This window comes from Athene noctua, chromosome 16 (assembly GCF_965140245.1).
Source record: "Athene noctua chromosome 16, bAthNoc1.hap1.1, whole genome shotgun sequence".
Taxonomy (NCBI): Eukaryota; Metazoa; Chordata; class Aves; order Strigiformes; family Strigidae; genus Athene; species Athene noctua.
Genome location: NC_134052.1, coordinates 14,260,699 through 14,284,723, shown reverse-complemented (window position 1 = coordinate 14,284,723; position 24,025 = coordinate 14,260,699). Strand labels below are relative to the sequence as shown.

General features: G+C 37.7%; 1 protein-coding gene across 1 annotated transcript in view; it reads left to right on the top strand.

Moving 5' to 3' along the window:
* The window catches only part of DIDO1 (death inducer-obliterator 1), a 55,378-nt gene extending 31,569 nt beyond the window's left edge, over positions 1-23,809 (top strand). Inside the window, exons 8-17 of the mRNA XM_074920133.1 lie at positions 4,382-4,844; positions 5,755-5,914; positions 6,474-6,590; positions 6,816-6,923; positions 7,390-7,525; positions 7,647-8,190; positions 9,057-9,210; positions 10,249-10,338; positions 11,006-11,201; positions 18,662-23,809. Of these exons, the coding sequence (XP_074776234.1) occupies positions 4,382-4,844; positions 5,755-5,914; positions 6,474-6,590; positions 6,816-6,923; positions 7,390-7,525; positions 7,647-8,190; positions 9,057-9,210; positions 10,249-10,338; positions 11,006-11,201; positions 18,662-22,053 (5,360 nt within the window). The 3' untranslated portion in view covers positions 22,054-23,809. The remainder of the gene's footprint in view (positions 1-4,381; positions 4,845-5,754; positions 5,915-6,473; positions 6,591-6,815; positions 6,924-7,389; positions 7,526-7,646; positions 8,191-9,056; positions 9,211-10,248; positions 10,339-11,005; positions 11,202-18,661) is intronic.
* Positions 23,810-24,025: the final 216 nt, after the last annotated feature.

Here is a 24,025-nt window from a genome sequence, read left to right as displayed (position 1 = left end):
CTTTTTTTTTTCTGCCAAAGGATTCATTGGATTTCACTCTGGAAACGAGCTGCTCCTTAGCTCCATCTGAACCTCTCAGCCTCTTCAGCCCATGCCTCTTCAGTCAGTAGGAATCCTGTTGCTGTCCTAAAAAGCGGCTCACGGGACAAAACGGGAAAAACAGGAATTAATGTTTTGCTTTCGTTTAAATACATTTTCTAACATTAAGCCAAGGGAGGTACACCTGTGTGTTCGGAAGTGCCGAACAGAAGAACCACTAACTGCCTTATTCTGGCACTAATCTGTGGTGGAAGTCCCCGTTACTCTCTTCGGCTGGGTAGGTTAGTGTGCAGTAGACATCTCTCATTTTACTTTAAATTTGTTTAAGAGCATTTATTGTAGGTACGCTGGAGCTACTGATGGAAAGGGCCAGCAACACCACAGTATAAAATACAGTAACCAGCACGTATAGTGGGCACTGACTGCATCTTCTCCTCCTTGTTCACGGGCTGCAAGGCCAAGCCATTTGAAACTCGTGGTCTGAGAGAATACCTGTTCTGTTACACATCCCGTCAGTGTGCTGAGCCACTGTGGCATCTGTTCAGAAGTGAAATTCCACATATGCTGGCGTACTGCTCTCCGGGGAGAGTACATATTTCTGTTAACTCTTCCAAACATACACTTGCCGTAGTTTCATACCCATCAGAAGATAGTGTAAGCTTTGGGGCGTGCTCGTGTTGCAGCTAAGGCGATAGAAGAGCGAGCTGCTGCCAGAAGAGGCAGTCCTGCTCCTTCCTCAGCTCAGCTGGGTGCTCCTGTGCGCTGGATCCAAGACCCATGTAATGACACAGTGAGTTGGTTCAGCTGAATTATGTGGCAGCACATGAATCTTGTTGCTAAAACTCAAAACTTGATAGGACAAAAAAATCTGGTTTCTCATAGACAAAATAGGATAAGAGGTTTTTTAGATTAGGTTCATCTCCAGCCACTGTAGGTTATTTACAGAGGTAGGATTTAAGTAGTCTTGATTCTTTGTGGAAATGTGCACACGATTTGAGTGCTCTTCAGACATAGTGATGTGTCCTGTAAATTTGAGAAAATAGTTGGTAATGTTCTGAAGCATTGAATGACCTACATGTGGCTGAATTAGTACATACAAAATCTGTACCATCAGTTTCTCTGATCAAGTACTGCTAGGTTAGACAGTTTTAATTGGTATAAAGTATTGTAGTTTTAAACTGTTAAACTTTCATGAAATATCTGCACATTTTCTGTTGACAAAGCACAGAATTACATGCCTTTGGAAACCTTTCTAAATAGTCATCATGTCAACTTGCAGAATAAAGGATGCTTCTGCATCTTTCTTCTTGGACACATTGATTCTGCTGCCCTTCAACCCTGGGAACATCAATCTACCTTTGTACTAGTACCTTTTATTTATTTTACAAATACATATTTTTATTATGATATAGCTGTTTGTAACATAGAAAGGTTTGTGGTGTGGATGTAGTTCTCACATGTACATCATCTCATTGACACAGAACATCATGCTTGTGCTATTTTTAGTTTTATCCATGCAGTTCTTGTTAACTAATTTCAACTAATCATTAAAAAGATAGCATATAGAGGATGAAATACAAATTTAGAATTTCACATTTTGTACTCTTGCTGTAAACCGAAAGAACTAAATGTCTTAGCACCGAGGACTGAATTTTGCTGTCGTCATTTTGAAACCCAAGCTGTGCTGTCCTGCCTTTCCATGATGAGTCACAGAAACGTGCTTCTGTCCTACCTGCCTCAGAAAGGTACAATTCTGTTCAGAGGATGCAATAAACCAGGAAAAAGAGAATGGAAGTAGAATAATTCCTACAGCCTTATCAGCGTGCACATTTTGGATATTTGCCTTCTCTCTATTCAAGACTATTAACTCCAAAGAGGTTGGCTTTTTACCTCTCAAGTTCTGGGTGGTGAATTTGACCAAACAAAAACCATCAACAGTTCCTGATCCCCTTCCTTCCTCCCTCCCTCCCTCCCGGGATTGCCAAAGCCCACCTGACAACTAGAATAACTAGAATAAGTGTTAGTGGGGTAGGGGAGGGCAGAGACATGAGGAGAGACAGGGTGGGTCATGTGGAAGGGCTCCCCAGCTCAGTCTCTGACAGTAACCAAGACCAAGCTCTAGGGAAAATGGGGGGGGGGGGGGAGGGGGAGGCAGAGTAATCATTTAAATCTATTTTATAGCAAAATCTTCACATTTTAAAAAATTATTTAATAGGGCAGGTGTTTTCATTTTACACTTTAAATAGTTAAATCTCACTCAGAAAAATTCCTCAAGGTGCCTACTTGCAAAATACTTCTAAGAAAAAAAACCAAACAGGGTCATAGGGATCCTCTGGTGGCTTCTTGTGTTCCAGCAGGAGTTCAGTGCACACCCTTATACTTAGCCTTGCAAAAGTTCAAGTCCAGTATAATTTCTTGGGTCATCTTAACCACCAGTTTCTGTATTTGTGGTGAAACTGCCAGCAGCAAGAGCCCATTTAAAGAAATGAGGGTTAGAAGCATCTTCTGCTGGAAGCATACGCCGACCTTCAGGGGGTGCCTGAACCTGAAGGGTGTGGACAAAGGCTGCAAGGCTCTTTCCTCCCAAAATGAGGGAATATTACATTGATGTCTCCTAACCATTCCAAAGCTTCCCCAATTTGAGGGATATTTCCAGTGGAAGCTTGTGCTGGTTTATAGGGTTTCTTTGAACCAGACTTCACCATGGGTGCTTTGTCCCCTTCAAGTTCACCTCAGAACAGATAGATTGGACCGTTTAGACCCTTCCTGATCACTTCTGCTCTCATTTTAGCAGATCTGGAAGGTGAAGAGAGTCCATTTGGTCATAGAATCACTGAAGGGTTTGGGTTGGAAAGGACCTTAAAGATCAGCTAGTTCCAACCCCCTGCCACAGTCCTTGGTAAAGTTATCAAAAGTTCAATTCCTGGATCTTTCCCAGGAAGTGTCCTGCATTTTGCAATTAGGGCTTCTGGGCTAATTTGTCTACAAACCTTCACTAGTTAAAAACATCAGATTTAAAATTTTGTTAACTGATTGGTGGTTATCTACAGATTTGTGAGGAAAAGGGTTTTTCAGGAGAAAACTTGGCTTTTCTAATTGAAACAATTGTATTTCAGGAGTTGTTTTTCAGTAGTTTCCCTCCTTGTTTGAGCTGTCAGGATAAATGTGCTAGTGTGAGCCCCCTGTAACTTTGATGTCTTGTAAGTGATGTTTTGTTTGCTGGGAGTGTGTGTGGTTTTTGTTTTTTTTTTTTTTTTTTTTTTGCTATGCTGAATTGTTCCTGTCAATGCCAGAAGGTGGACAGGTGAAATGCAGTTTAAAGAAATGCTTGTTTTTAAAGTCCCAGGCAAGTATAACTTCAGTACGTGTGAAAACCGGAGCCTTTACTTACAATTTGTAAACTTTCTTGTGTATCGATTGTTATATTATCGTTAAGGGAAAAAAAAAAAAAAAAAGAAAATGGAAAATCTGAATATTGTGAATGGGATAGTTTGAGAATGGTGGGAATTAGATGGCTACTGCCTGAGCAGCAATATTAATGTTTAATTATTTTATAAACCTAGAATTTAGCTAAGAACTGAATAGGAAGATCTACTGATAGTTTATGGCAGTGTCATCAGTATGATATTCATGCTAGCAATCAAATAGATATGTATTTTTTATTAAGCAGTCTCTGTGCTACATAATTTGTCTGTCTTTGCTCTTTAAAATAAAAAATCTGGGTGAAAGGGTTTATTAATTTTCAGTAATATTAAACAAGGTAATATTAATGCAGTTTCAAATTCATGAGCTCTGTCATCAGGTCAGCTTCTGTAATAAACCAGTGTTCTAAGGTGCCATGAGAATTTTTCTGGTGAAATCTAAAATGTGGGAATATAAATTGTATTGTGGGGTTTTTTTCTGTGTGGTTTTTTTTTTTTTTTTTAATATGTGGAAGTTTGGGATGTTTTTGAAGCTTGACCATAAAATCCCATTCAGGAATCTTTGAAGGTGGTGCCTTTTTTTTTTTTTTTTTTTTTTTTTTTGTCCTTAGCTTACATGAGTAGATTGCAAATAAAATTTTCAACCTTTACAGCCAAAGTGGAACCCTTAAACTCTGGTTGGCCTCAGAAGGATCAAACACAAATTTATTTTAAAAACCCCTATGTCAACTTCTGCATGCTTTAACTTTTTAAAAATTACTTCTTAAAAGTCTAGTGAAAGTAAATAGCTTTAATTGCCTACCAGATAGTTCTTCTCTGGAGATGTCGTTTTACAGATTTTTCTTTATAGATTGGTACCTGGTCTTTATGAATAGGAAGTTATGAAGTTTAATATTGTGTTTTCTTTTTTGTTTTAACAGCTCAAAGGGAAGAGAAAAGGAATGAAGATAGAGCAGAGCCGGCATCGAAGAAAGCTGTTGCATCTGTAATGGAGAAACAGACACCTTCTCTCACCAAAAATCTTCCTTCAAAGAAGTCCCCATCCTTCTCTAACGCATCACTAACCAAACAACCACTTAAACCTTCTGCTGGAAGTTTCAAAGGTGTCATTCCCAAGAAACCTTGGCCTTCATCGGGCACTGCTCCTTCATCAGGCACTGCTCCTCCAAAACATTCATCTCTTTCTCACGGCTCATCAGTTTCCAAAAAACCAGCCACATCTTCCAGTGTGGGTGGAGGACTCAAAAAGCCTTCACTGTCTTCCATTCCTACCGCATCTGGAAGTAGTCAAGCAAAAGTATCAATTAGCCCTATCCAGTCACAACCCAACTCTCAGATTCGACAAAATATTCGACGATCCCTAAAAGAAATTTTATGGAAGAGGTGGGAATTCAAAGCACTTATTTTATATAGGAAGCTACAACTAGAAGTAAATGTTTAGCCTGCAGAGTTTTGTTTACATCTTTATAAGAGATGTTGAGGCATTGAATTTATACTGTGGAATACTACAAGTATAATTGTAATTTCAGGTTTATATTAAAAAAAAAAGAATTTAAAATCCTGATATAAATGTGCATGTGAAAAAGCTTTTTCTTTTAAAAAAAAGAAATCTTACTATTCCATTTATATTGAGGCATTTAGAGTTGAAGAATTAAATTACAGCACAGAAGCTTTTATAATGCAGGTTATCTGAAGTTTTAAAATCTGGTGATGGCAATGTTTGGAGATGTAGAGGTTGTAGGGAACATTTATAGGAGATATCACAGTGGAGGGTTAAAGGCTTACAGAAGCAGAGACTCCCTCCCATCCCAACATCAAAATCAACAACAGCAAACCCTCGTCTGTGAACAGAAAGAAAAAAAAAAAAAGGCAAATTGTCCCACATTGGTTATTAACCAATAGTTATTACAGATAGAGCACTCTGGTGTTGTCTCTGAAATGGAAGTGCTGTTCACAGTGGAGAATCTAGGACTAAAACTCAAGCACTTGGGCTCCCTGTGTCGTTCCTGACAGAGAAGCTCCTGACTTCAGTGCCGTGAGCAGGAGTAGTTGTAAAGGCTGACTTGATTTCCCAAAGGTCATCCTCCCTGGCTGCCTGCAGACACTGATGAGGGGTTGCTGTAGTCCACAGCTGGAAGTCCTGATAGCCTTTGGCTTTGCGGTGTCATTTGAAGGAGTCTTGAGCCCTCACTGTGTGTGGAGGATCTAGGTTAGCTCTGAAAAGTTTTTATGAATGCTACCTGAAGATTCCTGCCTAACATAAATGCACGTACCCTTTTTTGTTTTTTAACAGAGTCAATGATAGTGATGATCTGGTCATGACAGAGAGTGAAGTAGGGAAAGTAGCACTCAATATTGAAAAGGAGATGTTTAATTTGTTCCAAGTTACAGACAACAGATACAAGAGTAAATACCGCAGCATCATGTTCAATCTCAAGGACCCCAAAAACCAGGTTTGGAATTTCCTTAAACAGTTCAAAATCTACTTTAATTGGTCATGTGTCTTTATGAAGTTTGGGTATTAGTTGTGAATTTTTTATTTACAGAATGGCTTTCTTAAAATAAACACAGACTTTATTAATTCCTCCTCTTGTGGCATTCTGTAGCGTGTGTTGGATACTGCCCATGTATGTGATCATATTTATGCTTTAAAACAAAGAAACAGATACTGGTGGAGATCAAAATATTCACTAGAGAACACCTGAAGCTTCTTTTTTCTTTTTTAAATTTCTACAATAGATATGAAACAGGAGAGTGGCTGTTCAAGTTCTGACATCCCTCTTCAGTTAATATTGACAGTTAGTGATGATAATGAGGAAAATTTGTACTTAGTGTTTATTTCATCTTTATTTTCTGGTTGCCGCACCTTTCCAAATTTGCTTATAAGTAGACTCTATTTTTAATAGAAGGTTAAGAAACTGGAACAGGTTTTGCCTGTTAAGCACTGCAAATCTCGTTAGTTACCCAAGCAGGTTCTCTTCATCATGGCAACAAAGTCTGTTCTGTTTTCAGGGACTTTTTCATCGTGTCCTTCGTGAGGAAATCTCACTGTCTAAACTAGTGAGAATGAAACCAGAAGAACTTTTATCTAAAGAACTGTCTGTGTGGAAGGAGAAACCAGCTAAAGCAGTAAGTAACATAATTTCCCCTTATCTCCTTCGATATGAATTAAGAGTGAGTTCACTAACCCTTACCACCCATATTAGGTAATGCACCATTTTCTTCCTAATGAAACACTAATGTTAAATTTCAATATACTTTTTCTCTACCACCAGTCAAATGATAACAAAATATGGAATAAAATTACAAAATAAATATGTGAACTTCTTTCCAAAATGTTTTTGTTTCTTTCAGATGGTAGAGTCAAGAAGCAAATCTCATGAAATCAAGAAAACAGCTGTAAAACGGGAACATGTGCCAGTTGTAAATATGGAGGATTCTCCACCAGTGTCTGATTCTGATGTAAGTATTGGCCGTTGCTTCAGCGTGAAGACATCAAGGGAGATACATGGTAACTAGGGTCTCAAAGTTTTCATCAGAAGTGCAGATTGTTTCAATGAACCATGAGGATATTATTACCAAGCAGGTGTGCTATGAGAATTTTTCCTTTTAGTTTGAAGGAGTGCAACAACCAAATGGTAGGCATATTTTGCATGCAGTTCTAAAATGCTGCATATTTTTCATCCCTTGCTGTCAATGTACAGAGAAATCTTTTATTTCTGAAGGTTAGCTATCTACTTCAGAACTTTAGAATGGAATGAGGACAAATAGTATTTGAGAACTCTGACATAATATACGTTAAACAAGGCCTTTAGTATTTTTTTTAAAGAACTGAAGTTCATTAATGGCTTCCAAAGTTGTTGGGTTTTTTTTATGGTTGAAATTAATGATCAATTGGAATATTTTTTTTGTGTTTATTTACTTTTAGGAACAGCAAGAGTCAGTCCGAACTGCACCAAATTTACACAGTGCTCCTTCTTTAGATGTTTTTAGCAGTATGTTGAAGGATACAACAAGTCAACACCGAGCCCATCTTTTTGACCTGAACTGCAAAATCTGTACAGGTATCTACAGTGCTGACTTTGTGCAGAGTAAAAGAAGTGTTATGTTAAAGAGTGTCATTTGTTTATTTGCTCCAAACTATTTGTTAAATAGTAATCAAAAGCTTTTGAAATAAATTTATAGGTCAGATTTCATCATCTGAAGATGAAGTACCACCTAAGAAGATGAAGCCAGGGGCTCCTGTTAAAAAGGTGGAGTCGAAATCAAAACCAGAAGTTCAGCCAAAGTGTGAAAGTTCTGCACCAACCCCAGCAGCAGAGCCTGCCAAAGAGGCCGCCTCCGAAATCCCCATGGAAACTGAAGTTGTACCAGTAGCAGAAACAGTTTCTCAGTCAAGCGTAGAAAGTACTTACATTTCTACAACCCAGGGCCATAACAACACAGATTCTGCTGTACCTGAAGAGGCTTCAGCTTTTCCTGCCTCTTGTGCTGGCGGAGTTGTCACAACCGTGACGGTTTCTGGCCGAGACCCCAGGACAGCGATGAGCAGCTCTGGTACCGCGGCGCCAGCCCTGCGTTCTGGTCCTGCAGCTGACAAGATTTCAACAGGGGAAACAAGACAGGAACCTTCAAAACCAATTATGACTGTCCCCAAATCAATATTAACAAAACCATCATCCTCACCAGATCCGAGATACTTAGCAGTTCATCACTCACCCAATATCAAGTGCGTATATTTAATAGTAAGCCAAGCTAACGAATCTCTGATGGGGTTGGTTATCTTCAGTCCTATGAGTCCTGTGCCTCATTCTCCTCCCCCCCAGTCACAGGACACGTTCCACTTTAAAACAGCCTGATTCAGAGTTTTAGTTTACCATCTCATTTACCTTCTCTAGTTGGTAAAATTTTCAGAGCATCCATGTATGTTGGCAGCAAAGATTTTACAATGTGTTTCAGCAAATAAATAAAATTTGAAGGTATTGTGTAGACTTAGAAGTCTGCATGTACATGAATATATAGGAAGTGTATGTGAGAGATGGTTTAAAAGCATTTCCAGATTTTCATCCTGTATTATAATACAGTTACATCTGAATTTATGAATTAAAATTAACCAGTTGATCAGTTTGAAAGGAAGTGGAATTCTTTCATGTTCTGAGTATATACAACAGCAAAAAAATGTTGCAAAGTAAATTCTTGTGCAGCTGCAGCTAAAAGATTTTTGTTCATAACAAATTCTATAACTTGGGAATAGCTTTCAGATGCATATTGTTGACTCCATTAGTGGGAAATATATAATTCAGATTAGTTAGTTATAGAGTCAGGATTACAACAGTTAGTGCTAAGCTAATTTTATAAAGTCGTATCTTTTGGCATCTTCTTGCCTCTGCAGCTACAAGTTTATTTTTTGTTAGTCCTTGCTTCTTCCACTAATACCGACCTAGCGGAAAACATTAAACGAAGCATTTAGTAAAAATTCTGTTGTTCGTTTAAGATAAAGTATTTGATCAATAGGAGGAGGGAAGAAAAGAAAAAAAAGAAGGGACCATTCTCGTTTGTGTTCTGTAACCATTCTGTTTTGGATTTGTTTTACAGTGTTGCAGAGCCACGCTCACCTCAAGACAGCGACACCTCCCTCTTTCTCTCTCGTCTCAACACCATTTGGAAAGGATTTATTAACATGCAAAGTGTGGCCAAATTTGTCACTAAAGCATATCCTGTCTCCGGGTGCTTTGATTATCTTAGTGAGGTTAGCACTGACATGTTTATGTGTTTAGACTAAATCTGTACTGTAGTTCCTGTTGCTAGAAAGGCTGGGGTCACTGTGTATATTGTTATATTAGAACTGTAGCAGTGGTAAACGGCATCCCTTTAGTAACAGGAAAAGTAGCTCCAGGGGAAAAAAAAAAAAAAAAAAAAAGGCGTTCTAAAAATTCCTCACAAAATTGTGAAGAATTGTCATGTCTTTAACCATGTTTATACATATGTTAGGATCTGTCGTGGAATAATTGCTTTATTTCAGCTTCAGAAAAGAAGTTTTAGAGCCAGTGTTCTAAAGCAGATGTTCTGTTCTCAAACTACATGGGTCACTGATGTGATCTCTTACAAAATTTTGTTTGGCCTTTTATGAAAAATATCATCCTTTTTACTTATTTTCAAATAAAACCAGTTGGATGATATTATTCTGGGAGGGTATACATTCAAATAATGAGACAGTATAAAGGTTTGTGTTAAAACAAAGAAGCTTTTTTTTTTTTTTTTTTCTCTGAAGTGCATTTTGTGTGACCGGTAGGAAGTTTCAAACACAAATGTGTGGTTTAGGACTTTTACTACTAGGCTTGGTGGTTCTTTTTGGTATTGCTTTTGCAAAAAAGAGTTTTACTGTCTTCATGAAAGGAAGCTCACTAGAATTCATGTGATTTGCAGTCACGAGGGCAGCATTTCCTGAGAAACTGAAAGTGTGGAGAAAATCTATTTCAAATAGCAGCTTCCCTACAAAAACAAAGCCAGTAACGGGCATACAGACTATTTGACATTTTGCTGCTATCCTTGTTTGGGTGTGCCTTTCCTATTTAATGTCTGCTGTTAGGCTTTAGGTAACATGCCGTAATTAAGCACCTTGAAATCGAGCAATAGCCTGTCTGAAATTAGAAATGTGTGTATGAAATTCACTAAAATATAATAATGCATTATCCACTGGGCTGCTGGGATGGGGCAACCTGCACTGTTTTTAAACATTAGTCTCTTTTGGTTTTTCTCATACTACCATGTAATACTTCTTGTTTAGGATTTACCAGATACAATTCATATTGGTGGGAGGATCTCACCGAAGACAGTCTGGGATTATGTTGGCAAACTCAAATCTTCGCTTTCTAAGGTATTCACTTAAAATCCTTTGCTAAACCCAGAAGAAAAATACAGCAATATAAAATGACAACTTTTTATAATATAAATTAGTAAACAGCAAATACTGACATAGCTCGCAGCTGGAAAACCACCACCATCACTTATTCCTTTGAAATTCCTTTGGAATTTATTGAAGGAACATGTTTGTTGAGCTGCAGCTCCTCTTGATCTCTCTTTCTTGCATAATAGTTAAATCATCATACTGTTTATTAATCGTTAATGATTGAACATAAACTATTTATTCAGTATTGAAGATTGAAATTCAAATTTTAAAGAAATGTATTTAATTATGTAATAGATTTTGCTATTAAAACACTTCAGAAGTGAAAAAATGATGCATAGTTAAACAGATACAATCATGAAACTAAGAATTTTCCATTTCATGTTAATTTGAGCCTCAGGTGTTTGGTTTGATGTAAGATACACAAGTAATTTGTATTTCTGAAAATGAGAAACCTAATTCTGTTTTAATATTACCAATTGAACAACAGTACTCTCTTAAAGCTAGAGCACTGCCTTGAAAACATAGTTGGAGAGATAAACATACATTTTATTTTTACCCCTGGAATTTGCCCTTTACCATTTTATTTGCAGGTATGTTGCAGGTTGAATTTTTCCACTTTGCTTTTGTATTTCAGGAATTGTGTTTGATTCGTTTCCATCCTGCAACAGAAGAAGAAGAAGTTGCCTATATCTCTCTCTACTCCTATTTTAGCAGTCGTGGTCGTTTTGGTGTTGTAGCTAATAACAACAGACATATCAAGGATCTCTACCTGATCCCCCTGAGTTCTAAGGACCCAATTCCTTCCAAACTCTTGCCCTTTGAGGGACCAGGTAAGCACAAAACAGGGGAGGTTAAATGCTAGGTAAAACCACAAACCAAAAGTCAATCTGAGACAAATCGTTATTGAATGTTTAAGCATTATTAAATTCTTTTACATAAAACCAATTTTAAAGTATGTAAATAGGGAAAAATCGGAAATCAAACTCAGTACAAGATAAAATGGTCTGAAGTTTACATAGCCTTTTCAACAAGATGCTTATATGCTATTAGGAGGATGAGTTTACCTGTAAAATCAAATATGTGGAACAGCCACAATATTGAAAAAACCCCAAAACAAACCAACAAAAAACCCCACCTTCTCTTCACAAACCCATCAATTCACAAAAACTAGGCCCTTACAAGCCATTCACCATCACTTAAATCAAGCAGGAAACAGCCCACAGAGGAGTCAAGAAATCTATGAAGACAAAGGTAATATTTATAGTGGTTTCACTACATTATGCTGTGTATGAATCTGTACGTGCAATAAGGTGCACAAGGTGTTTGAAATGTTTTGTTCTAGGTGGTGCAAACTCTAGCCAAACCACTGACTTGTGAGGATTGGTTTGTTGTGGGGGGTTAGTAGATAGCAGACAGCAGTCGATATTGGCAGGCTACATTATAATCTTTTATTTTTAGATAAAATTACCAGTAGTAATGTTTGGCTTGAGTTTGCCCCATGTTTGTGTGTTGAACATGGTAACAGAAGAACTGAGAATTCAACCATGAAACATTCTTCTATTAAAAAATTTGAAGTCATCTGAGGATGGAGGAGGTGCATATGCTTAGTTTCCAAATAAGTATCTGGGATTTTATATAAAAGTAACAGATTGAGAAACTGAAGCACTACAGGTTACAATGAAGGCAATACTTTGTCGTCAATAATAATGGTTTGCAGAACACCAAACAGTGGGTGTGAAAGAGCAAACACACAAGGAGCTGACCTTTCTGAGAAGCTGACTGTCCTCCTCTCCTCCCTAAATACAAGTGTAGGACTAAACTCAATAAAGTGTTCTCAGAGCAACAGTGCCTGGGCCAGGTTTTCATCTGTTAATGGCATATGACTTCAACGACGACAACAACTGATCCATCGTTAGTCAAATGCTCTCTCCCCTCCTGGATGAGATTGCAAAGGGCAGTTGCTCTGCATCCTCAGACAAGGTTTTTCTCATACACTCCAAGTCTCTTACCCGTCTTTGAAGAGTGCACAGTCGAGGTCATTGTTTTTAGGCTCTAGCTAAAAAGGCAGTATTATTGCTATCTGAATGACAACAGCATAGCTGATAATTGTTGAATCTCAGCACCTCTCAGTCTTGAACTTACTGAATTCTTGAAAGGTAGGCAAAAACTGTTACTCATGTTTCATAGCCAAGAAACAAAACCACTAAGTGCAGAATACTTTTGGCACAGGGATGTAGGCAAAAGACTCTTAACTCACAGACTAGTTTTTTTCCAGCTGGAACAAAATAAATACCCTCCTTTCTGGCCATGCAGGAATGGGATTGGCCATTGAGTCATCTGCAAATGTCCTCAGTCTCACGGGACTGTTAAATGCCTCCCTAAAGCATTTATCTTTAATATAATAAATATCTGAAGTTATTTATCTAATCATTGCCTATATGCATTCCTGTGGAAATACCAGTTTTCCTTTTTACATTTCCTTTTAGTTTTCCATTATAGGTTTCATTTTAAATGGAACTCGTATTTTACATTGGAGGTTGGCAAATGTAGACAAACTACTAAGTATTAGTACAGAAATTTTTAATGTCAGCCTGGTTTTGCTGAGTTTAAAGTGGAAAAGTTTTTCAAAACTGGAGGGAGTTGCTCAGAAGAAATACAGGTGTCATTTGCAGGTGTTGTTCGTGGAGGCAAATTTTATAAGTCAGGTTTTCAAATTGAATTTGAAATACATTTGAATAGGCAAAAGATTAAAGAATAGCAATAGAAACAAAGTTCCAAAGGCAGAGAGGCCATACGAGGTAACAGATTCATAAAAGACCAACTTAGACTTCTGCCATCAACTCACGTGTCTTAGAAACTTCTGTAGCAGCCTCGACCTCGTACTTGTGCTAAGTTGTGTTCATGCTTTAAAACCAGAATCCAGTATGGGGGGCAAAAAAAATCAGGTAAGCTGTTTTTCTGTTTTTCTGTATGTATTAAAACCACAGCATACAAGACATGTAATCCATACTTTTTAATGACATCTGATGGAATTTACCGCTTCTTCTTTCTTTCACAATCAATAAAAATATTTTATGGAAAGTGATCATTGTCTCCTTAAATTTAATCGTGTTACCTCCAAACAGAGTTTAGCAAGGACTCAAAAAGCATTATGCTTTAGATAGCTTAAAATTATTTGATAAATATGACTGGAGGGGGGTTGTGTGGGGTGTGGGGAAGAGGGAGAGGACAATAAAAGCCTGCCACTCCAGAAATCCTAGTTAGAAGATATTCCAGCTGTATCAACCAGTTCCATCAGGCACATATGGATTATGAATTTCTCCTGTTTTCTGATGAACTGGATTTGGAACACAACTGAGGACTTCTGAACTGCGCTAGTACCTAGAAGATCTACAAAAAACTTTGACATGGGCGATTTAAAAACAAAGGAAAATGGAAGGTTATCCGTATTTATACTTAATTAATCTCAGACTTTTATCACCAGATTTTCTGTATCAGTGGGCTCTTCTACATTGTCTTTTTGCAATGGTTTACTGTACGTGAATTTACTTCCCTGTTTCACACACACACATTATTTAGCACTTTCATCTGTAGATCTCAAAGCACTTTGTAAAAAATAGTATAATCAGACTTGATTACCAATAACAAGTGATCTGTTGAGGGATTTAGAGGCAACGTTGGGAATGTATTTTACATAGTTAAAATAAATTAATTTTAATAAACCCACTATATATCAGCAAAGGATTCCATAAATGTTGGTGTATCTCTTGGTAGTTTGCAGTAGGAAGTGGGTGTTAAAAGTATGAAGGCATGAAATCTCCTCGTGCTGTTTAGAATGCTCTTAAAAATTGCAACGAATAGCACAAGATTAGTACTCTGAATGGAGTTTGGTGTCTTCCTCTCAGCAGATATCATTATGAAAAGTAGCAGTAGGAGAAGAACAAGGTGTTAGGGACCTTACCTTCTGTGCCAGGCACTTCCATTCAGCAGGTGCACCTTAATGTGCAGCAGTGTTCCAACGCTGGAAGTGATCTGTACCCCAGAATTAAGGGTGCACAAATTTGATAATAGTCGTTCTCATGATTCATTGGGCCAAATATTTAAATGATGATGATAAAATTGAAATAATATCTTGTATCGGTCTCTGCAGTTTAAAAAATGTACACCATGGGGATGCTTAGTCCATTCCCGTGGTTTTTGTCACCGATGTACAGAATTTAGGCACGTATCTTTAACAGTACAGGTAACTTCTTATCAGCTGATGGTGATAGGGAAAGATGTGGCCATTATATGCATAAATATGGTAAAACTGACTTCATAAAAAAAATGTGTTTAAGGGTAAGAAAAACAAATACGCATCCAATACTAATATTTAGTATATCATGTTTTAATGGCTTTAGTTAGAGGATGTAACTCAATAAAACCAGCATGTGGACTTAAACGCATAATAGGATAATAACTACTTTATAAATAATTTAGCACTGAAAGCTACTAATTCTGCCAGCACAGCTTGCAGCCCTTTTAAAATGCTTGCTTGTGAAAGAGTCATTGAGCTGTAGTTGGAGACTGCAGCCAACATTTTCGCTATTACCTAAAATTAGGCACTTAGTGTATTTATGGATATTGAAATAGAATGGGACTGACCTTGAACTGCTGGTCTAGCTGTATGTTTCCATTCAAAAGAAGCATTTTAGTATTTGATGGCTTTGAACTGAGTAAATACGGAAGGCAGGTTAGGCATAACTTCTAATATTTGTGTAAAATTACAGTATCAAACTATAAAATGTTAATGGATTGATTCTACGATGATTAAACAGATTAAATTATAACTGATGTTATTAATTTACTACTGGAATTTATTAACTTGAAAGTGTATTAAAATTTTACCCTGTTTTAATTAGTGACTTGATCTCTGTTTTTTACAGGGATTCAAAACTAATTTTTGTAGTAATTGCTATTTATGACACATCCTGTCTGATAGATTTTTGAAACCTGTTTATTTCCATTAATCAGTGTTTGAGATTCATTGTGACTAACTGCAGAAATGACAAGTCTCTACGTGAAAGTAGAGAACCAAAACATTAACAACAGAAGAACCACAAATACCTACCAGGAGTTTTTGGATGAACACCAGTTCTGTGAGATACGCTGCACTAGTCTACACCAACCAAATGTGGAGTCGATATTCATATATGATAAAGAAAAAATATGAAGCAAATTCACACACAGTGAACCATTTCTAACCAATGAGTCTGACTGTAAATTGTGAATGTTTTTCTTTCCCATTTGTTTTACTTTTGAACTATGCCTTGATCTTATATATTAGTATAATTTAATTTAAGGTAGGGAATTATTGTGAACAGAAGTGCTAAAATTGCTTTTAGGCTGTGGGTGCAAACGAGTGTTTGGATAAGTCAAATATTTATGTGGTCCTTTTTGAATAATCTTAGATTCACTAAAAATACTTGGTTTAGTTCCTCTCCTGCCTACTTTGTACATCTCAGCATCCCTGCCCCTACTGAGGGGCAAATTTGTGCATGTACTGAATTATTAGCGCATCTTAATTCTGGTAATGTAGCTGGTTAATTTTCTTCATGTATTTGTAATTTTTATAATTTTTTCTAATTATGAAGGTGAAAATTGGCAACACTTACTAGCACAGAGTTGTACCTGGAGGAAAAAAAGGTTTTGGCACTGAATTTTAGATGTACAAATAGGAAATAATACGTACTCCAAAATGAAGAATAAAAGATTCTTTAAAAGCAGCATGTCCTCTTAACCACAGAACTATGTAAAACTTGACCACTGAACTATAAAATAATATAAATTCTATTCTGGATATAGAATGCATTCTACAGAATAACTGTTTTCGGAAAGTTTTCACTCAAATTTAATTATCGTTTCTCAATGTAATTATAATGTGAGCCATTCCTGATAGGAAATCTCAAGCATATATTTTAGATTGGCCTCAAATTTTCATTATAATTTTGTCTTGTCTTTTAAAAAGATTCTTTCTTGGGTGTAACCAGACTTTGCTGGTTTCTTCATTAAGTGATTAAAACAGTTTCACTGGACTATTACCAGTTACAATCCAAAGAACACAGAATTTTAGAGGAGGGTTTTTTTCCCTCATTTGTCAAGAGATTGCATAGAACTTTGACATTAACTTCATTTGAAAAATTACTGTCTTTGTCTTATTATCTGTAGTTCATTATTTGAAAAATAAGGTTTATATGGGATAAGACTTGAGTGTACAAAGTGAGTTATTTAGGAGAACATTCTGTGAACAAAAGTTATTGCTTAATGAAATATATAGCAAGTAGTGAAATGAAAAAGTTGAAAACATAAAGCAGCTATGGTTTTGGTGTGTTATTTAGCAAACTAGGTTATAGGCTCTCATTGAGGAAGAAATCTTGACTTAATCGGTTCTAATACTTGGCCTTTCCCTTGGCATCAATTCTGAGAAGTTTTCATCTTGTACTTAAGTAGGAACTAATTGAATTTAGCTTAAGCTGTAAGAGTGATGGTATCGTCTCCCTGACAAAACCTCACATCTAAACTAAAAATGCACTAAACTTTTACTGATTTCTCAGTGTGAAGATAGTAACCAGCGAATTTAGAAAAGGTGAAGTTTATTACACATGAGCATAAATTTAGGAGAAGAGCTGATGTTATTTTCTCATTAGATGATAAATTTAAAGAGTCCACTTAAAACTTTTGAGTTCAGTTGTTTCAGCAAAGTAATGTATCGGTGAACACGGTTTGCTAATGGAATATATCTGCAGCTCTGGGGTTTGGGTTTTTTTGTTGGTATCAGAAAGCTTTCAGTGCTATAATTAGATATTTTAAAATTGTTCCTTAATGAGCAGTTGGTTTGGTTTAGTAAGAACAAGGAACATAGATATATATATAAAACTCTTACTTACAGGATCATGAATAGAAGGAACAATGTAGGCCAGAGTCCTCGCCTTGCCATTTAACCACAGTGAATATTATCTGTTACTTCCCAGATTGTTTGTGTTTCTATATTACTGCTTCCTAGCTGGATGCAAATAAGAGCTGCTAGCACATATGGGGGAAAGACAGCAGCCCTCAGATGAGGGCCCTTCTGAAGTCGTTAAATCCAGAAATTAAAAAAGCCTCTCTTTAGACAGATTTCTTACATTTGCCAGCAGCTGTATGTTAAAGGATTTATTCCCTGCCCTTCGTTCTGGACGTGTTTATGTTCCACAAGTGCCAGTGGGAACTGTGCACGTAAAAGGAAGCAATACCGTAACATGAAACAGACCTACAGACCTTTGCATTTCTCCTCTCTGTCAGACACTTGCCCATCCTTTCTGGATAGACTTCTACAGGGATTCATTCAAGTCTGAAGCTTTCACAGAGGAGTAATTCTGCTCACAAATGGTTTTTTTACTTACAGAAGGGCCTACAGCATCAGAGCGAGTCTTGCAAGAGGGTTTAAAGTCACCTTGCCCTCTGCACACCAGGTTCTTACCCAAGCACCCGTTTTCTTGCAGAGAAAGCAAACATGTCTGGCGCCCCTCCCTCCCACGTCCTAAACCCGTGTCTGCTCAAGCAGCTCTCCTTTGCTGTTATCAGTTTCCCCGCTTCTATCACCTTTTAAAACAAAGTCTAGCTGAAAAAACAAACAAACAAACAAACGGGGAGTTGGTTCCAAGCTTTATTACTGTTTCCAAACACAGTTTGTTTGAGCTTATCTTTTTAGCAATTACTGGTATTTGTTTAACTTGAGATAGACAAAATATTTATAGGCTGGTGTAAATGTCAGTGTAGTCTTTTAGCACAGATTGTAACAGAAATACAGTTATGAAGTTTAGCCCAGTGTTTTTCACTTTCCAGTATCTCTGTGTATACAACATATTTGCAGACTATTTAAAAGTAAATACATGATTTTTCAGGGGGAGAGGTTAGGGGTGTTTGAACAACAAAACTGATGTAAACAATACAAAAAAATATAAAAACGTTCCTTGCTTTGAACATTTGCAGAGACACTTTAACAGTCATACCTGTTGCTGCAATCTTTTATTAAAAATATCATGGAATTAAAACATGTCTCATCATAAACAAATCTATATAAAAAGTAAAGAAATATAGATGCATATGCTTATGAACTAATGAAAATTGCCAATAGATCATCTAATGGAATTTAGAAAAACTGTTACCCTTATGACTTTTGTAGCTGCCGCTATATAAAATAATAAGTTTCTAATGAAAGCATAAGTAAAAATTAGTTTTTTACAAGTACAATCTTTGTGTTTCTTTTCAGGTCTTGAGTCATCTCGGCCAAATTTAATTCTTGGATTGGTTATCTGTCAGAAAGGGAAACGTCCCGCCTCTGTTATTGAAACAGAAAAGTCAGAGGAAAAGCGAAGCAGACTTCAAGCACATGAGGAAACCGAAACATCCCTGTTCTCTAAAGTGCCACTGGCTGCTTCGCAAGAAAAGAAAACTCCGAAATACACACTTTATTCAGGAGATTCAGCTCTAAGTACAACACCACCTGGATCTCCTCCACCTCCACCTCCACTTCCCATTCCAGACACCTCAGCAGTTACACCTTCAGTATTAAAAATACTGTCCTCAATTAAAAGTGGAACCACAACTGCTGTAACACCACCAGTTTCAACTGCTGCTTCTGCCAGCGTTACTGCCACGCATTCTTCATCCTCAAAAACTGCCACACCTCTTGAGCACATCCTGCAGACACTTTTTGGAAAAAAGAAAACTTTTGAGCCTCTCGCTAAGGATTCTGAACCTGTCCAGTCTTCAAATCAGGAGGGTCAGGCTGCTGCCGAGGGAGGAATGTCAGCTGTTCCTTTGTTAGATCCCATTGTTCAGCAGTTTGGACAGATGTCAAAAGACAGAGCTATAGAAGAGGAGGAGGATGACAGACCATATGATCCTGAAGAAGAATATGGTCCAGATAAAGCTTTTGAAATGCAAACTGGTGAAAGTGAAAAACGATATAATGTGGAAAAGCCGTCAAATACGGCAGAACTAGAGGATGAGGCCTACGATCCAGAAGATGAAACTATCTTGGAAGAAGCAAAAGTTACTGTTGACGATTTACCTAACAAAATGTATACGGACACTAAAAGCAATTCTTCGGAAACATCTGCTTCATATGTGCCTGATTTATCTGCATCCTCATCTTTGGTAGAACAGCAAAAAATGTTGGAAGAATTAAACAAACAAATAGAAGAACAGAAAAGACAACTAGAGGAACAAGAAGAAGCCCTGAGACAACAAAGAGCAGCTGTTGGTGTTTCAATGGCTCATTTTTCAGTGTCCGATGCTTTAATGTCACCACCACCAAAATCTTCCCTAATGAAGACTGAATTATTCCATCAGGACCATCAAGCTACACAGAAAGTAGATTTACCTTCATCTTTAAATCAGCAAGCACAAGTTTTAAACCACGGCTGTGACCCAAGGCAGAATAGAGATCCTCGACAAGCAAGAAGAATGGCAACAGAGACTAATGACAACATTGATTCTCGATTAAAGCCACAGGTGGTACAGAATGAGATGTCCACAAGAGAAATTCCTCCAGCAAGTTTTCCAAATGCTTTGCAGACTTCCCTTGGTAAGGAAGATAAAACTTTAATTTCTGCTACACAGCCTGGTTGTGCTGGTGATAGTTGGGTTCCAAGTGAAAAGGCTTCTGCAGTGTCCCAGAAAGAGGCAAACAGCAAATTTGAAAACACCGTTCAAGTTAATTTGGAAAACATGAGTCAAACAGGTGCTGGAGAAATGTCTACACCCAAACCTTTACGTAAAGTGCTGCTTCCAACACCTCCAAGTACGTCATTTCAGCCTAACTTTTCCACATCAAATGACAGTCAGTCTTTGCAAGATATGCATAAAGTACCATGGTCAAATGAGCCAAAGGAAGTAATGGGAAGGGATTCTTTTTCAAATACAATGTTCACTTCTCAGGAAAAGGCAGGTGGTCACTTTGAACCAGAGAGGGGTCTTTCATCAGTGCAATATGACGAACAAAGAAATCCTCAGTCTCATCAATTTGTAGAACAAACTGAATCTCCATCAGTTCAGAGTGAGGGTGGACCTTCCCCACAGCACTTTGAAGAAAACCGAGGTGGAGCTCCATTTTCTTTGTCTGGGCAGAAAGGGGGGCCTCCACCAGCACTGATTCTCAATGCACCCGGAGGACCTCACGGACCTAATTTTAGAGGACCGGCACCACAGTTCCCTGAGGAGCACGGTTCTCAAAATAATGATGGGCAGAGAGGACCTCCATCTGGAAGATTTGGAGGTCAGAAGGGTCCCATTCCTTCCTTATTTTCTACACAGCATGGACCACCATCTCTTTTTGGTGATAATAGGGGCCCTGCCCCTTCTTATCATGGTGTTCCAAGAGGAATGTCACCATCTCAGTTTGAAGATCGTCGGGAACCTCACATGGAACAAAGGGAATTCTCAGATTCCCAGTATAATGAAATGATAAGACCTCCAGGACAGTTTGAAGGACCAGAACCACCTCAGTTTATGGGAAACAGAGGACCTCCACCTTTTCCTTTTGGAGGTCAAAGACGACCTGCACCAGCTCAGTTTAAAGGACAGAGAGGAGGCCCTCAGTTTGCAGGGCCAAGAGGTCCATCCCCAAGTCATTTTGGGGGACCAAGAGGGCCTCACCCAAATCAGTTTGAAGGGCAGAGAGGTCCAGCTCCAAATCATATACCTGGTCCGAGAGGACTTTTGCCACAGCCATTTGAAGAACGGAGAGGGAGTCCACCACCCAGGTTTGCCAACCAGAGAGGTCCAGCACCGCTTCAGTTTGGAGGACCACGAGGAGCCACACCTGCAATGTTTCCAGAAGAAAATGAACCTCCCCCTTCTAGATTTCATTTCCAAGGCCAGTCACCACAAGGTATGAAGCCAACCCCAAGACCACTCCTGGACCTTCCAAGCCATCCACCACCCCACAGAAAAGACATGTGGGAGGAAGCTGGACCTTCTCCATCTCTTTCCAGTATTTCTGGACAAGGGGCTGAGTCGGAAGGACAGTGGTCAGCATCTGACTTCCGAGAAGGCAAAAATCCTGAATTTAGAGGCCAGACATTTGAAGGGAGACAGAGAGAGAGATACGAGGGAGGAAATAAAGACAAGGGCTTAGATCAACCAGAGCCCCAGCAAGCAGATAATCGACAAGGTAGACCCTTTGAGGAAAGACGAAGGGATCGAGAACATGGCAGACCTTGGGAAAGAGACCGTGGCAGAAACTGGAATAGAGACAGGGACTGGGAGAGACACAGAGACAAGGAATGGGATAAAAATAGAGACAGAAACCAAAACAAAGATAGAGACAAGGACTCGGAGCGGGCTAAAGAATGGGAAAGAAACAGAGACCGAGAGAGAGCAAGAACCAGAGACAGAGAATCCTACAGAAGACGTGACAGAGAGCGATCAAGAAGCAGAGACAGAGATCGCGACAGAGAGAAAGACAGGGACCGGGATCGAAGCAGGGAGAAAGAAAGAGATCGAGAGAGAGATCGCGATCGTGACAGAGAAAGAGGAAAAGATCGCAAAGATCGCAGTAAGAGTAGAGAAATTGGTAAAGAGATGAAGCCAGAAACACCGAAGGAAACTCAGAAACCAATGGAAACAGAAGCTTCATCTTCTACTAATCAGTCATAGATATATCATTGAGACCATTATTTTACATAAATAAACTTTTAAAACACAGCATGGACTGAGCATCTTCTGTATATAGTGTATAGTCTCATCTTTACAAAAATGCTGTTGTAATACTAGCCTTACAAAAAGTACTGACGAATTAGCAATTTTTGAACAACTGTGAATGAAAATAGATAAAGGGCAAGAACATACTGGACTTTCACTTGCTGCATTTTGTGCATAATGTTTTTCTTATAAAAATTCACAGCGTTACCTGTACTGAAATTTTGTTTTTCTACTTGCATCTTTATCTTAAAATTTCCATTTACAGTACAGAAATGGAAAAAGTCTAAGAAGAGCATATTGCTCTTTAAGATTATAAAGTTATGTTTTCCAGTAACTTGAATTGTAATTTTATAAGAGAATCCAGACTTTAGGAGCCATACCTTTACATCTCATTTACGTGATATTTTGGTGTCAAAAGTTGTTCCTACAGCACACACTTTAAAAAAAGGAGTCCAACCTTGCTGTCTTCTTTATTTTACAGCGGAAGGGTCACGTGTATTTAGGAAGAAGCTGCAGAAGAACAGTGTTATTAATTACTTGTGACTGATGGAGGATTTGAAAATAGAATGTTATAAGCTTAAAGTGCACTATCTTCCTTTTTATTTACAGGTATTTCGTGTTTCAGAATCCATCTGTTAAGTGTCCAGCAAAGAAGCAAGTCGTACTTGTTTTTTTCATGAGGCTAAGGGGTTTTCAATGTTGAATTTTTACAAATATATAATTAAAGAACATACAAGAGTAGCACCTTTATAACCAGCAAAACTTACTAAAACATCAGACATTTATTTGAAAAAGGCTAAGACTACAAATGAATTGGTATACCAAAGGAAAGAAGAATGAGTTGGTTAAACAGGCCACTGAATCTGTTACTTTGAACTGATTTAGTGGAGCGTTTGTTTGTTTTGTTTTTGCAGAATTTTGCCACAGACTTTAAGAAATGTTCCCGTTTTATTGTCCTTTTCATTCTAAAAGTGTTTTGCTCCTGAAAAAAAAGTTCCACTGTTTTTTTGTTAGACCTTACTTAGGCTGGTAGTGTATATAAAACTCTCCACTGAAAAAGGTATAACTGCATTAAGCTGGAAAAGAAGAGCGGTGGTCCTTCACGTTGTGATCCAAGAGGGAAGTTTTTCACTGTGAAATACGTTACATGGCTACTTTTCATGTATTCTTCAAGTTTGTAATTCTAAAGTACGAAATAAAACCCTGCTAATTTATTTGACTGTGTAAATTAACAGTTGGGTAAATATTTTGATATTTTTATAAAATAGTTTTGGAAATGTAAAATTAGATTCCTATAAACATTTTCATCTTGAAGACTACATTCCAAGTAGCGTGTATGCCATGTATCTCACTACAGATTTTACAGTTCGTATTGGTGCATCTTTGAAGTCCTTATCCATCAAGGATCTGCTGGCTGAAATGATCATTCGTATCTGAACCTGTAAACAAAAGGTTAAAATGCAGAGAGGTGGTATTAAATGCAAACATCTACTATGGTGTAAGATTTTTTTCTTAATGAGATGTTTCTAATTTAAAGACATACATAAAAGTATGCAAAAAGTTAAGTGTGTTTGTTTAGGTTTACTTGATAGAAATTTCTGTAAATTGTATTTTATATGGCAAAATATATTACTGTACATTAAAATATGGGACTTCACAGGTTTTTGTTACTGTAAGTAGAATAAACATCTACAGGAAACGGTTATCCATTTCTTAAGTCAGTCTGTGTATATTATTTTCCAAATATTGCTACTTCTCAACAAACCACAAGAGACTGATGGCACAGACTCTTCATTTCCTCATTGTTTAACAAAAGATGATGTTTTGCAGGACATCATTACCAACTGCTGTTTTAACAGTAGGCATTCTAAAAAGCAGATGAAAATCTGTGCTTTTAATTTTTGAAAACATCCCCATTTATTCTAAA